Source organism: Dendrobates tinctorius, unplaced genomic scaffold (assembly GCF_039654945.1).
Source record: "Dendrobates tinctorius isolate UK_male_01 unplaced genomic scaffold, ASM3965494v1 ptg000020l, whole genome shotgun sequence".
Classification (NCBI taxonomy): domain Eukaryota; kingdom Metazoa; phylum Chordata; class Amphibia; order Anura; family Dendrobatidae; genus Dendrobates; species Dendrobates tinctorius.
Genome location: NW_027361688.1, coordinates 54086050 through 54102065, shown reverse-complemented (window position 1 = coordinate 54102065; position 16016 = coordinate 54086050). Strand labels below are relative to the sequence as shown.

General features: G+C 44.7%; 1 protein-coding gene across 2 annotated transcripts in view; it reads right to left on the bottom strand.

Moving 5' to 3' along the window:
- The window catches only part of HDAC3 (histone deacetylase 3), a 91918-nt gene extending 79640 nt beyond the window's left edge, over positions 1-12278 (bottom strand). The window contains exons 1-3 of one of the 2 annotated variants that reach the window (XM_073568051.1): positions 12132-12278; positions 11826-11879; positions 7824-7906 (exon numbers count right to left, since the gene is read on the bottom strand). In XM_073568051.1, the coding sequence (XP_073424152.1) occupies positions 7824-7906; positions 11826-11879; positions 12132-12186 (192 nt within the window). In that variant the 5' untranslated portion in view covers positions 12187-12278. The remainder of the gene's footprint in view (positions 1-7823; positions 7907-11825; positions 11880-12131) is intronic. The other variant, XM_073568052.1, reaches the window with a different exon arrangement.
- Positions 12279-16016: the final 3738 nt, after the last annotated feature.

Genomic DNA, 16016 nt, shown 5'->3' with positions numbered 1-16016 from the left:
TGGTGCAAAAGAGTCTCACCCTTACGCTGACTCGCCGGGATTAGAGCATCTGTAATTTCAGAGCTTCCAGGGTCTACTACCCCACATGTGGCATGCACAAAAAGGAGGTAACGACAAGCTTAGGAAGCCGACAGTCCATTGACGCACAAGGCCAGGTAACCGGCGGGTCACATTCTGGCTTTTCCAAACATCTCCATGGAGTCAGGTGACTGGTGGGTTCCATCTCTGTCTTTCCCAAAATGTATCCATGGAACTCAGGTGTCAAGTAGGTCCAAGTACTTAATACCCATATACGTATCCAAAGTTCAGTGATGGTCAATAGAGCAGATCTGTATTCTTTAAGCCAGGGCCATGGTCCCCTAAGCGGCCATGCTGTAGAATGTCAAATCTGTGTTCCTCATGATGAAGCCATGATGTGTTGGTTGCTGTCTTGTAAAGAGTCTCTGGTTCTTTAGATCTTTGGATGAATCTCTGTTTATGTAGGTATCTGTTACAGAGGTGCATATCCTCTTGTTATAGTTAACATCTCTCCTTCAAGTCAGCATCCAGAGGTAAAGCGGAAGAATGGTGATGAGATCAACTCCCATAGTTTAATTATTTAATCTAGTTGCACTGTTTTGCAAGTCAACAAGCTAGCTGGCTTGGACAATGTGTAATCAACATATCAGAAAATTGTTCAATTATTCTGCGAAAATAGTCATCCAGGATGACAGCACAATGTTACATTAAATGTCAACTTACAATTCACTATTACAGGATTATATGAACAAAAGTCTGTGTTTTCATGACCAACCAGAAAGAAATACAAATTAAAAAGCCAACAAATAAAAACAGTCAATTATTCCTGGCTTAATGAATATAGACTTCTGGTTAACTAAAATAAAATGCTGTGTCGTCACAGCTTGTTTTGGCGGGACAAGTTGTACTTTTGAATGGCACCATTGATTTTCCCATATAGTGTACTGGAAAACGGTAAAAAAAAATCTAAGTGCGGTGAAATTGCAAAAAAAAAGTGCAATTCCTCTTTTTTTTTTTTTTTACCTTGTTTACTAAATGCTTAAACTGACCTGCCATTATGACTCTTCAGGTCATTACGAATTCGCAGATACAAGACAAGTACCTATGTACTTGTGTATAAGCCTAGATTTTCAGCACTTTTTTTGTGCTGAAAACACCAACCTCTCGGCTTATACACGAGTCATTGCCAGCGAGGGAGGGGGGATGGGGGGGGGGGGGAGCAAAAAACATCATACTCATCCTCCTGGCATCATCGCTGCATATCAGTCCCTCCCTGCATCTCAGTCTGGGCGCCGGCATTTCTCTTCCCGTCTTCCTTCCAGTGCTAAGCGGTCACGTGGTACCGCTCATTAAAGTAATGAATATGTACGCGTCTCCACTCCCATAGGCGTGGAGTGCATAGTCATTACTTTAATGAGCGGTACCACGTGACCGCTCAGCACTGGAAGGAAGAAAGGAAGAGAAATGGCGGTGCCCGTCCCGGACTGAGATGTAGCAGCGCCAGGAGGGTGAGTAGGACGGGGGGAGGTTGAGTCATGTGATATTCACCTGTCCCCGTTCCACCACCGGGCTGTGTCTTTCATGTCCTCTGGTTGTGACATTCAGGTCAAAGGGCGCGATGACGTATTTAGTGCACGCCCTCTGCCTAAACAGTCACTGCAGAGACCCAGAAGACACAGCGGCGCGCGGCGGTGGAACGGGGACAGGTGAATATCTCAAGTGCCGGGGGCCTGGGCCAGCTGCGACACCGGCACCTGGACCCAACGACGAGAGGAGAGTGTCATTTTTTTTTTTTTTAATCGCAGCAGCAACATATGGGGCATATTTTAATATGAAGCATCTTATGGGGCCATCATTAAAGGGAATCTGTCACCTCATTTTCGCGCTGTATGTAAATTAGTTGGGTCTGGTACGGTGGGTGGTGATTTTGCCCCTTCCCTCCACCCCTCCTTGGCCGCTGTACGCAAGATTTCACGTAATTTCCGTAGTTCTCGTCCATATTTTGCGCGTGCACATTGAAATCTCCACTCGCATGTGTGCTATATACTTTTCCCAACTGCGGGCAAAGCCCAAAAGCATTAGTGCGCAGGCGCCGGTGAATTATGTCCCGGAACACAGAAATGGCAGCGAAATACTTCCAGGACATAGTACTTCCGGCACATGCGCACTAATGCTTTTCCGCTTTGCCCACAGTTGGGCAAAGCATACTGCGCACGTGCGAGTGGAGACTGCAATGCGCACGTGCAAAATATGGACGAGAACTACGGAAATTACCTGAAATCTTGCGTACAGTGGCCAAGGAGGGGTGGAGCGAAGGAGCAAAAACACCGCCCATCGGATCGGATGCAACTAATTTACGTACAGCGGGAAAATGAGGTGACATATTTCCTTTAACCTTTGTGCAGCATTATATGGAGCATATTTTTCTATGGAGCATCTTATGGGGCCCATCATGAATTTTATGGAGTATTATATGGGGCGTATTTTGTATGGAGCATCTTATGGGGCCATGATGAACTGTATGGAGCATTATATGGGGATCCTGATTCAATGTGGATATTCAAAAACATTTAACCTACTGATGTCTCAATTAATTTTACTTTTATTGGTATCTATTTTTATTTTTGAAATTTACCAGTAGCTGCTGCATTTCCCACCCTAGGCTTATACACTCCCTGACAGAAGTTATGTCGCTTATCCATGTTATGTAAATAAAAGCTTATAACCGGACGTTAAATTCATCCATTGGTTGTATAAATTATTCTTTCAAAGCTGAAACCTTACAAAATGTGGTTTAGGTTAAGAAAATAAATTGCCAACAATGCAGAAATATTGATTATTTAATGGACACAGAATGGTCAGATTTTGGCAAGACAAAAGTTTTGTCGGCCACAGAAAGTAATGTGATAATCAAATAGTTAACTTAAAATACAAATACATGTTGCATAACATTGGTGAATGAAGTTGTGGTGCTATTAGTCATATTTAACATTTTGTCTGACTTCCATGAGCTTGAAGGACTGCATCCATGCGGTTCAACAATGATTCATACAATTTATTAATGAAGTCATCAGGAATAGCAAAGAATGCAGTTTCCAAGCTTCCTCTTTCATCCTACCCCAAACATGCTCAATGATGTTCATGTCTGGTGACTGGGCTGGCCAGTCCTTGAGCACCTTGATCTTTTGACTGGAGGAACTTTGTTGTAGAGATGGATGTATGAGATGGAGCACCATTCTGCTGCAGAATTTGACCCCTTTTATGATTTTGAATATAAGAGGTAGCTAATACTTCTTGATATTTTAGGCTAATGATATTGCCTTCCACCTTGCAAATATTTCGCACACCCCCATACTGAATGTAACCCCAGACCATGATCTTTCCACCACCAAATTTAACTGTTTTCTGGGTGTATTTTGGATCCATACAGGCTCCAGTAGGTCTCCAGCAGTATTTGCGGAGGCTGTGGTGTAATTCTACTGAAGATTTGTCAGAGAAATCACCTTCTGCCACTTTTCCAGTGTCCATCTGTTTAGCAGGCTGTAGGACTTTGCAAATGCCACACGGTTTTTTATTTGCCTTTTGCTTAGTGCTGGCTTCTGGGCACTGATTCGACCATGGAGGCCATTTCGAGACAGAATCCTACAAACTGTTTTAGTTGACACAAGGACTTGAGGTGACCAGGCCTGTTGGAGCTCTGCTGAAGTGGAAGACGGGCTTGCTTTGGATTTTCTAACCAACAAACATTCCTCCTGAGCAGTTGTCTTGCGGGGTCTGCCGGACCTCGGCTTGTCAAACAAATCTCCAGTCTCTTCGAATCTTATAATTCCTTGTACTTGATTGCGGAGACACATTAAAGGTGTCAGCCACCTCTGCAGTGGATCTGGTCTTCAACCTCTTGATAATTCAGGCTTTGGTCGCAGGGTGGATTTTTGGCATGTTGTCAGAGCTCAAGTTGCAGCTCAAGTGAAGGTCTGGGGTGCTGGGTTTCTTTTTATGCACACTGTGATAAAACGCTCCGGGATCGCCTTTGCTGGGGTCAAAGGCCACGTGGGTTTAGCATGAAACTCAGATGCACAGCCGGGATCCGGTCATAACTGACACTGGGTCAGATTTATTTCAGGTGAAAGCAAAACATACAGAAAAATAAAGCATAAAACAAAAACCTAACTAAACAGGGTCCGATCTAACTACCAACTGGAGGGCTTCTCCCGTCCAGCCAAACCACAGTTACCATGAGCACTGCTTTCACTCACAAGTGTCGCTCACACAGACATGCTCTCCGTGTTCCCCAAGCTGAGCAACTAACACACCACCTAGCATCCTTTTATACCCGCCTCCCTCTGCTCATTAGTCATCAGGTGAGATACTGACCAGACTAGGCCACATAGGAAAGGTATCTGGGCGAGATATACCTGCCTTCATCCACTATTCCCCCATGATTCTCACAACACCCACTAATTAACCAATCATTTATTGAGCACAGGTGAGGATGGATGTAAACTAGGATTGGGTGCATTATATGACCAGGCAACAAAACTTTTGTCTTGCCAAAATTGGACCATTCTGTGTCCATTAAATGATCAGTATTTCTGCATTGATGGCAATTTATTTTCTTAACCTAAACCCCATTTCGGAGGGTTGCAGCTTTCAAAAGAATAATTTATACAACCAATGGATGAATTTAACGTCAGGTTATAAGCTTTTATTTACATAACATGGATAAGCGACATAACTCAGGGAGTGTACTAGACTGAATAAGTTTTCCCAGTTTTTTGTGGCAAAATTAGGGGCCTCGGCTTATACTCGAACATATACGTATATATATTTTTTTATTTATCTGGCGAAAAAAAAATCCAACGTTTCAGCCACAGATTTTATATTTACACAGTGGTAAACAGGTTAAAATGGTACTAAAATTTGTCCCACAATTTCTGTTGAACGTGAAAATACTCCATATGTGGGCTGTACAGTCATAAAGCGAGACTCGGGAGGGACGGAGAGCCATTTGCCTCCTGGAGTACAGATTTTCCTAGAATAGTTTGCAGTCTCCATATATAGAGCCCCTAAGTGCAAGATGAGCAGAATCCTTCCAAGTGACCCCATTTGGAAATAACACCCCTTTGGAAATTTATCTACTGGTGCAGTGAAGACTTTGATTCCATGAGTATTTCCAGAAACAAGCAGCAGTGGATATTGATGAGTAAAAACTGCCAACTGCCGTTGTAGTGCCCAATACAATATGCCCATCTCATACTTCTGGAGACATGCACCCGTATGTTAGATGGCCTCTCATAGCTACAGAAATGCCAAAAATGTTAACGCTAAATGTGGTTTAGGCACACTGTGAGGCTCATAAGGGATTTGGGAGCACAGAATTTGCTGAAGTTCATTTGGGGGGTGAGGAGCCATCTTGCTTTGCCAGAGCCTTTGTGCCACCAGAAACGTGGAAGCCCCTATATTTCCATTGACGGATGACGGACCTGAGTGGGGACTTGCTTTTTTGTGGATTGAGTTGAAGCTTTTATTGGGAACATTTTACTTAATATTTGGGATCACATTTATCCGGCGCTCTACGCTCAGTACTTACATCAGAGATTTCCATCTAAATCTGAGTGACGTGATTCAGATGAAACCCCAGAGGGATTCATTCACTATAATGAGGCATCAAAGTTACTTTGGACTCCGTCTGGTTCATCATTGTCCTTATTTTCAGAAGTGCACAAAACTGTGGCCGACAGCTGTGGTCCCTTTAAAAACAGGGTGGCACGTTAGGCCTCTTTCACACTTCAGTTTTTTACAATCAGTCACAATCCGCCAGGTTTTGAAAAAAACGGATCCTCAATTTTCTTTTGAGGATCCGTTTTTTTCCCCATTGACTTCCATTACTGGCGGATTGTGACGGATTGGCGTCCGTTGCATCCGTTTTTTTTGCGGATCCGCCAAAAGTTGCTGTCCGTCACCATCCTCAAAGATTTCAAAACGGAGCTTGCAACGTTTTTATCTCTGGCGGATCCTCCACACACTAATTTAACCCGAAATTCTTTCTGGGTGCCGGACAAAAAAAAAAAAAATCATTCTCTCTCTCTCTCCAGCGTTTCCTTTAAATTTCCTCATTTTCAGGATCCGTCTCAAAACGGATCCTGTGACATCCGTTCACATCAGTTGAGAACGGATCCGCTTGTCCGCCTTTTTGGCGGATTTGAACTGATGCAAAGAAACTGAAGTGTGAAAGAGGCCTTAAGGAGATGAAACTCCTAAACCTTTCATCCAATTTTAATGTGGATACCCTCAAACGAAATCTGAAAGTCTGAACTTCAACTGCATCTGAATTGTTTTGTTTTAAATTCATTGTGGTAATGTCTAGAACCAAAATTAGAAAAATGTTGTCTCTGTCCAAATATACACCCAAATATACACCCCCGGATCACAAGTTCTATGGCATTCACAATGCCTCCATCTGCCTCATTATAGGGAATCTTCCGCCGGATGTTCTGTCTGAATGATATTTTTCAGAAATTTACATGGAAACCTGGGTATAAGCGTTCAGCGCAGAATAAATATGCGCTGAGCCTTACTGCAATCTTTGGGAGGCAGAATGAACAAATCAACAGCAGGTGAAGAATTGGTTTTATTTAATTTTTACGCCGTTCCTTGTGCGGTTTAAAAGGGATTAGATGACTTTATTCTTTGGGTCGGTGCGATTACAGAGATACCAGATTTATATTGGGTTTGTTGAATGGCTGCTGTCACACACTAAAAGATGCTTTTTTTTGCATCGCCATATTTTGAGAGCTATAATTTATCCATATTTCTTCTGACAGAAATGTGACGGCTTGCTTGTTTTTTTGCGGGACGAGTTGACGTTTTATTTGTACCATTTTTGGGCACATGACATTTTTTCATTGCTTTCTATTCCGATTTTTGGGAGACAGAATGAACATAAACCAGCAACTAAGGAATTGTTTTTTTTTTTATGCCGTTCTGCTGGTGGTAAAATTGATAAGGCAGCTTTATTCTTCAGGTCATTATGATTACAGATACCAAACTTATATTTTGACGCTTTTACACAATAAAAAAATGTGTTACAGAAAAAAACATTTTTGCATTGTTTTATTCAGAGAGGTGTAACTTTTTTTTATTTTTTGCTGATGGAGATGTATGGCAGCTTGTTTTTTGCGAGACAAGATGACGTTTTCAGCAATATCATTTCTATTTACTTTCATCTTGCCGATTGCATTTCTTTCCACTTTTTGTTCGGTGATGATAAAGGCTCCCTTCCCTCTGCCTGCCTTGTAGATGCTGAAATCAATATTGATTGCAGCATTTAGGGGGTTAATATCCTGGGTGCGGTGCGGGCAGCGAGTGCCAGGTGTTAGCTAGGAAATCAGCGGCTCACCCAGCGGCGATCGTGCGTGCACAGCTCCTGTGTGCACAAAACGCCATGACGTATCCAGACGTCCAAGATCGATAAGAACTTACTAACTCGGACGTATGGCTACGTAAAAGGTCGCGAAGTGGTTATAAAGAATTTTCAAGACACAAGGCCACGTGCACATGATCAGTATTTTACATCATTATTTGCAAACCAAAATCAGGAGAAGAACAATCAAGGGAAAAGCATAATAGACCTCACATCACTACTTCTGTATATGTCACCCACTCTTGGCTTTGGCTTATAAATACGGATGTAAAACACCGACCAAATACTGAACACGTGAATGTGGCGTAAGGCTGACTGTCTATCTTAGTATATGACAATGAACCAAGCAAAAAAAAAAAAAAATCATGAACATAATACTTACTTTCATCTTTTTATACAGTCCATAGTGGAGAACTAAGCTGTGAGTGAGAGCCAGGCGGTGGGGTTTCATGGGATGTCCTGTGCCTAAAAATTATGGACAGAGGTTATTAGTGTAAAAAGCTTTTCAGAAAAGGGTGAGAGGGTTATTTTATTGTAAAGTCATAAGGTGTGAGTATTACTTAAATTACCAGTTATTATGCTTACTTATATAGTGCCATTATACCCCATAGTGCGTTACAGATATTATCATTGCTCACAATCTTAATTCAGTACGCATACACAGAGTAAAAATACAATCTTCTTGCAGAGGTTGTCCTTGGAGGGATGTGAACTCAAGACCCCAGTGCTGCAAAACAACAATGCTAACCAGTGTGCCACCGTGCTGCCTCACCATTGTCTATGTGATCTATCCGGGTGTTCTAGAACAGAGTGGTGCTGATAATGTTACATCACTCACCTGACGATCATGCTTCTTGGTAGACATGTGGATTTGTAACGGCATCAGCACTGCGGATGTGCTCGTGAACCTCTCTTGATGGAGCCAGATAACACTTCTAAAGAAGCTCTCCCAGTAAGTATCTTATTCATTATGTGTGTATACAGCTCTGGCAAAAATTAAGAGACCACTGCAAAATTTTCAGCTTGTCTGATTTTCTCTTTATAGGTATATTTTTTGATTAAAAAGTAAATTGCTCTTTTATTCTATAAACTACTGACAACATGTCTAGGAATTTCCATGCACTAAATTTTCCATTTATTTTCAGAAAATGAGAAATGGTCAAAATAAAAAAAAATGCAGTGCTTGCAGATCTCAAAAAAATGCAAAGAAAACAAGTTCATAATTATGTAGAAACAACAATACTAATGTTTTACCTCAGGAAGAGTTCAGAAATCAATATTTTGTGGAATAACCATGATTTTTAATCCCAGCTTTCATGTGTCTTGTCATGCTTTCCACCAGTCTTTCACACTGTGCTTTTGGGTGACCTTATGCCACTCCTGGTACAAAAATGTAAGCAGTTCTTTGTTTGATGGCTTGTGACTATCCATCTTCCTCTTGATTACATTCAAGAGGTTTTCAATGGGTTCCAGGCTTGGAGATTGGGCTGGCCATGACAGGGTTTTGAGGTGGTGGTCCTTCGTCCACACATTGATTGACCTAGCTGTGTGGCATGGCGAATTGTTCTGCTGGAAAAACCAGTCCTCAGAGTTGGGGAACATTGCCTGAGCAGAAGGAATCAACTGTTTTTCCAGGATAACCTTGTATGCGGCTTGATTCATACGTCCTTCGCAAAGATTAACCTGCCCAATTCCATCCTTGCTGAAGCATCCCCAGATCACCACCGATCCTCCACCAAATTTCACAGTGGGTGCAAGACACTGTGCCTTTTACGCCATTCCAGGTCTCAGTCTAACAATTAGAATACCAGGTGTTGGGCAAAGCTGGAAATTAGACTCATCAGAGAAGATTACTTTACTCCAGTCCTCTATGGTCCAATCCTTATGGTCTTTGGCAAACTTCAGCCTGGCTCTCCTTTGCTTCTCATTGATGAAAGGCTTTTTCCTACCTTTACATGACTTGAGCCCTGTCTCTAGGAGCCTGTTACGAACTGTTCTTGCCGTGCACTTCACTCCAGCTGCCATTTGCCATTCCTTTTGTAGGTCACTTGATGTCATCCTGAGGATGCTGAGTAACATTCGAATAAGATGACGGTCATCACGGTCAGTGGAGAGTCGTTTTCACCCTCTGCAGGTCTGTAGCTTTGTTGTCCCCAATGTCTGCTGCTTGACCTTGTTGTAATGTCTCCAAGACTTTACACGTGCCGCGCCAATTCTTTGGAATGCACTTCCCAGGTCAATACGATTAGTCCCCAATCCCCACAATTTTAAGCGTGTCCTGAAAACGCATTTATTCAGACTGGCCTATCGCCTCAACACATTAACCTAACCTATCCCTGTGTGGCAGAGCCAAACGTTTTACCATAACCAGGTTCCCAGCATCATGTTCCCACATGCTTTATGCATCCATTAGCCCTCTGTGTCTGTACTGTTACACACTTAACATTATGGCTGGTCCATACAATCAGAGCAACTGTTACCACCCACCTTTCGTGTCTACCTCTTTCCTCATAGACTGTAAGCTTGCGAGCAGGGCCCTCACTCCTCTTGTTATTTGTTATAATCTACTGTATGTGATTATTGTTATGCTGTAATGTCTATTGTCTGTACAAATCCCCTCTGAAATGTAAAGTGCTGCGGAATATGTCGGCGCTATAAAAATAAAATTTATTATTATTATTATTAATGGACTGCCGTCTTAGAAATTTTAAGGATGGAGGCAACATGATGCTCACTGTATTACTCTGCTAGTAAAGCCAGAGTTAAGCCCTTCTTTTCCTCACTCAAGACTTTTCTTTTCAACTCCTTTGGCATGGTTAAAAGTTATTTTTTCATTCCTGTTACTCTTAGAATATTACTAGCACTTGTTCTGCCATCCAGCTTGTCCTATTGTAAGAGGATTGTGAACACCACAGCAGGGCTTTTTATACTTTCCTTCGTTAAGTAAGATTTGGTTCAGGTGATGACCTAATCAGAAGCACATTAAGTAGAATGAGGTGTACTCTGGTTGGAATTCAACTGACACTGGAGTGGAATGGAATGGCTGTCAGACATGTAGAAAAGCTGATTTTTATAAAACTGTGCAGTGGTCTCTTATTTTTTTGCCAGAGCGGTATATGTGCAAATAGAGTGCTGCTCTCTCCCACATCCAGAAACACTGTTCTCCTCTTCAGACTGTTCAGGATGCACTGCACTCCGTGTGACCCAAAAGTGACTTTTAGGCCACGTTCAGTATTTTACCCCAATATATGTAAGGTAAAATCAGGAGTTGAACAGTCAGAATAAAAGTGTAATAGAAACATGTCACCACTTCTGATTTCCGCTTACAAATACTGGTGTGAAATACTGACCAAATACTGAACTTGTGAATGTGGTCTTACAATGTAAGACTATGGTGCGTAAGAATGAGGCTTCATAGGCTCTCACTGTAAAAGAGACTGCCAGCTCCCAAATATAGGTGGATAGTCACAACTGCAGTGACGTGACTGAGAAAAGGAGCAGAATGGAACTGGATCGCAAAGAAAGCTGCAGTAGGTCATCAATGTCTGATCGGCCAGGGACTGACACTCAGCAGAGGTGCTGGGTGCCAGTACCCGGCCGACCAGACATAGATGACTTATCCTAATGATAGGTCATCAGCGTAAAAGTTTTGGACAACCTCTTTAATACACTCACACTGCATGCAGATATACACATTTTAATGAATAAAAAACTCAATGGGAAGGCGTCTTTAAAACAGGTCCAATAAAAAATGTATAGCGTCAGGCTGTAATGAAGCTTCTCAATGCCAGACCACTCCATCACTTAGTCATTAACAAGATTTATGTCCAAAACCTACGAAACGTGCAGTGACACTTAACAGGGGTTGTGCCTTGTGCCCACTCCATCTTTGGCCAGGGGTGTCGTGCATGGGCATACATAACGCATATGGTATACGCAGAGATACATGTAACCCATAGGATAGTACACCCAGAGATACCTGTGACCCATGGGGCACAACCATGGGGTACACAAGACCATGGCCCACGGGGATGCCCACCCAGAGACACGCGTGGCCCACGGGGGTGCCCACCCAGAGACACGCGTGGCCCACGGGGGTACACCCAGAGACACGCGTGGCCCACGGGGGTACACCCAGGGATACTCGTGGCCCATGTGGTACACCCGGGGATACTCGTGGTCCATGTGGTACATCCAGAGATACGCGTGGCCCATGTGGTACACCCAGAGATACGCGTGGCCCATGCGGTACACCCAGAGATACGCGTGGCCCATGCGGTACACCCAGAGATACGTGTTGCCCATGTGGTACACCCAGAGATACGCGTCACCCATGCATGATACTTGCTGGCCATTTACTGTGCTACCTAGAATGCAACTGTACCTCTGGCCAAGCCCTTGAATGAGACTCTGCTGCGCTTGCACGAATCTCGTATGCCTGTAGGTGAGAGCAATCAGACATGAGGTATAATAAGATATGTACAAGGTATAACATGTGGGCAGGGCACAGAGGAGAAGCCAGGCTCCACTCCTATTCTGTGTGGGGAGAGCTGTGGCTCCAGCTCAGCCGCACACTGCAGCCAGCTGGCCTCATACACACGGTGCGCTGCCGTCCTGTGGTACCGCACAGTGAGGCCGGCACACGCAGGGTGTCACTATCAGCCTCCACACCGCGGCTGTACGGTCTCACCATAATGGAAGTTTCCCACATCCGGGTCGTAGAAGTAAGCCACGATTTTCGACATTTTACGTAAAAAAATTAAATCCGTCCCCAAGTAGGGAAAAAAAAACTCCGCTTCCGCCAGCGCACCGGAAATACGTCATCGGGAGCGCGTCATCGGCAGCACCGCCCACTGCCCCCGCGCGTCACCAGTTACCAGGTGGAAGCAGCTGTACTCTTTGGCGCCGTCTAGTGGATCGTTGGTGTGCACATGGTCTGCAGGCTCGAGACGCTCCACAGCAGAGACTTCTAGAACGTGTCATGTCGGCGGCAGCACCGAGTGATAGCGCTCCGTGCACACAGACATCATGTCTAGCCGCCATAGAGTCAGAGCAGCAGTGGTATAAGATGTGAGTGCAGGAACCAAGACAGTACCTAATGTACAAACAGCTGGAACCCGATAAAACACTGCAGCTCCACATGAGGCCCTGTTCAGACACCACTGATTTTCCAACTATATCACAACCTGATCAGTGCGTTTTGTCCTCAGTCTGCAGGTTTTTGTTCTGTCTTTTTTACCATCAGTGATTTTCTTGCACATGGATGGAAATGGCGGCTCTCCGTGATTTTCATGTCATACCTCCCGACTTTTGAAGAAGGGAAAGGCTGTGTGCCCACGCTGAGTTTTTTTAGCGTTTCCACCGCGTTTTACGGCCGCGGAAACATTTAAAAACCGCATCCCCATGCAATCCTACAGTCGCTGTGCCCATGCTGCTGATTTTACCACTGCAGAATCGCACAGCGGTAAAATCCGCAGCATGTTCATTATTTCTGCGGCATCGCGGCAATTCCACCGCCATAGGATTGCAGTGAAACGCTCACTTTACGCTATGCCCACCATGCATGAAGTGAGCACTTCATGTGCGGGTGGTACCCAGGGCCTGGAGGAGAGGAGACTCTGCAGGCCCTGAGTACCACATTCCTTTAAAAAACAGAATTAAAATAAAAAATAGGGATATACTCACCTTCTGTCGGCCCCCGGAGCTCTCCCGGTCGTCATTGACGCTGGCGCCAAGTTCCGTTCCCAGGGATGCCTTACAACAATGACCTCTGATGGCGTTGGAGACCGCTACGTCATCAGAGATCATTGTCGCAAGGCATCCCTGGGAACAGAACTTGCCGCCAGCGTCAATGATGACTGGGAGGGCTCCGGGGGCCGACAGAAGGTGAGTATATCCCTATTTTTTATTTTTTTAAATTATTTTGAACATTCTATCTTTTAGTATTGATGCTGCATAGGCAGCATCAATAGTAAAAAGTTGGACACACTTGTCAAGCGCTATGACCAACAAGTCAATCACTTTTCCAAGCGATTCTTTAAATTGCATGGAAAAGCGCAAGCACTCTGCAAGCTAAAAACGCTTGTGTTTTGCGGGAAAATGCATGCGAATTCTGCATGCGTTTTACCCGCGGCAGGGAGTTGCGGAGATGCTGTGGACATTTCCGCAGCATTTCTGCAATGTGGGCACATAGCCAAAGAGGGACAAAGGCTGTGGCAAATTTTAGGCCACACCCCCTGACCACACCCATTTCACAACTAGTCACACCCATGTCCACGCCCCAACCACACCCATTTAGCATTTCTGATCACTAGTACTGAGGGTACAGTGGCTGGTACTGAGGAAAAGAAAGAACAGAGAAAGGAGAGAGAGAAACAAAGAACAAAAAAAGAAAGAACAGAGAGAGAGTGAAAGAAAGAACAGAAAGAAAGAATAAACAAAGAAAAAAAGAACAGAGAGAGAAAGAAAGAACAGAGAAAGGAAGAACAGAGGGGGAAAGAACAGAGAGAAAGAAAGAGGAGAAAGAAAGAACAGAGAGAAAGAAAGGACAGAAAAAAAGAACAGAGAAAAAGGGGAAAGAAAGAACAGAGAGAGAAAGAGGGGAAAGAAAGAGAAAGAAAGAACAGAGAGAGAGAAAGAAAGAACATAGAAAGAAGAAAGAACAGAGAGAGAGAGAGAAAGAGGGGAAAGAAGGAACAGAGAGAGAGAAAGGAAGAACAGAGAAAGAGAAAGAAAGGGGAAAGAAAGAACAGAGAGAAAGAAAGAACAGAGAGGGAAAGAAAGGTGAAAGAAAGAATAGAGAGAGAGAAAGAAATGGGAAAGAAAGAGTGGAAAGAAAGAACGGAGAGAGAGATAAAGAAAGAGGGGAAAGAAACAGAACAGACAAACAAAGAGAAAGAAAGAACAGAGAAAGAGAACAGAGAGAGAAAGAAAGAAAAAGAAAGAGGGGAAAGAAAGAACAGAGAGAGAAAGAAAGATTAGAGAGGGAAAGAAACAGAGAGATAGAGAAGGAAACAGAGAAAGAAAGAACAGAGAAAGAAAGATTCTATAAAGATACTATAGCAGCCCGGCTCCCATTGTAATGCCCACCTGAGCCTCCCGGTGCAGGACATATCATGATCCGCTCACATGGCCGGCATCCACGATTCCAAGGTGATCCCGCTGTCCGTGATGTCGGAGGAGAACACGATGGATCTGAAGCATTCCCTGAAGTGCCTCCATGGTTCTGTCACAATCTCCTCCCAAAATTACCTCATTTCCGGTCAGCTTCCAGCACATCACTTCCGGTGGAACATCACGTGTGAGTTTTAAAGTTCTCCTCGGGGCTCCGCTGTGTATTCCTGTGTCCGCGGGAAAAGTAAGATACTGGCCAGGACAGCGGGGAAGACTCTCAAAATCGGGACAGTCCCACTGGATCCGCGACAGTTGGGAGGTGTGAATGCTTCCTACCATACACCTTGTACATGCACAGCTCAGCACACCTCATACACTGTTCTACTTTGTATGCCTCATACACACACGGCTCCGCTCCGTACACCTCACACACACGGCTCCACTCAGTACATACATGGCTCCACTCCATAAATCTCGTACCCACACGGCTCTACTCCGCTCCGTACACACACAGCTCAGCTCCATACACTTCGTACACAGGGCTCCGTACACCTCATACACACAGGGCTCAGTTCTGTACACCTTGTACACACGCAGCTCTGCTCCGCACACCTCATACACATGCGGCTCTGCTCTGTACACCTCGTACACACATGGCTCCGCTCCGTACACCAAGCACGCACACAGCTCCGCTCCATACACCTTGTACACACATGGCTCCACTCTGTACACCTCGCACACAATGTGGCTCCGCTCCGTACACCTCATGCACACACGGCTCCGCTCCGTAAACCTCGTACACACACAGCAGTGCTACATCCACCCTGTAAACCCCTCCTGACCCACACATAAACTTCCCCTCATCCAGCACCATGACAATCAGCACAGCAGTGTCCTGCATACACTGAGGTCCCTGATCATGTGACTCTTGACTCCTCCCCTCCTGTGACCTCATCACAGGTCCTGTTCGCACAGAACAGCCTAGCGACGTCATTGCTGGGATTTATTAGCACTGAGGGGCTGCGGTGGGACTCTTTGGGAGGACGAGGAATGGATGGGGTCGGTGCATGGGGGGGTCGTGGCGGCTTATCAGTGCAGTGCGGGAAAAGTAAACTCCCGGCTGGGACAGCGAGGCAGACAGTCAAAATTGGGACTGTCTCGCTGGATCCGGGACGGTTAGGAGGCTTGCGTATGCATAAAGCTATGTTCACATGGTCAGTATTTTACCTCGCATGTTTGGCGCCTGTTACACAGCCAATAAATATGTGGGGATTGCCTGCCAGTCACTGGAATGCCATAGCCATCTTGGTAGTAGCTGTTAGGCGTCAGGTTCCTGCAACTGCATAGCAGGGATCCAGAGCCTCACATTCTGCGGTCTCCCATTCTCCATCGACCGCAGAGGAGCTTGCTCAGCAGCCCCGTCATTCCCGACGCTCTGCTCAGACCAGCTCTGTGGGTCTGG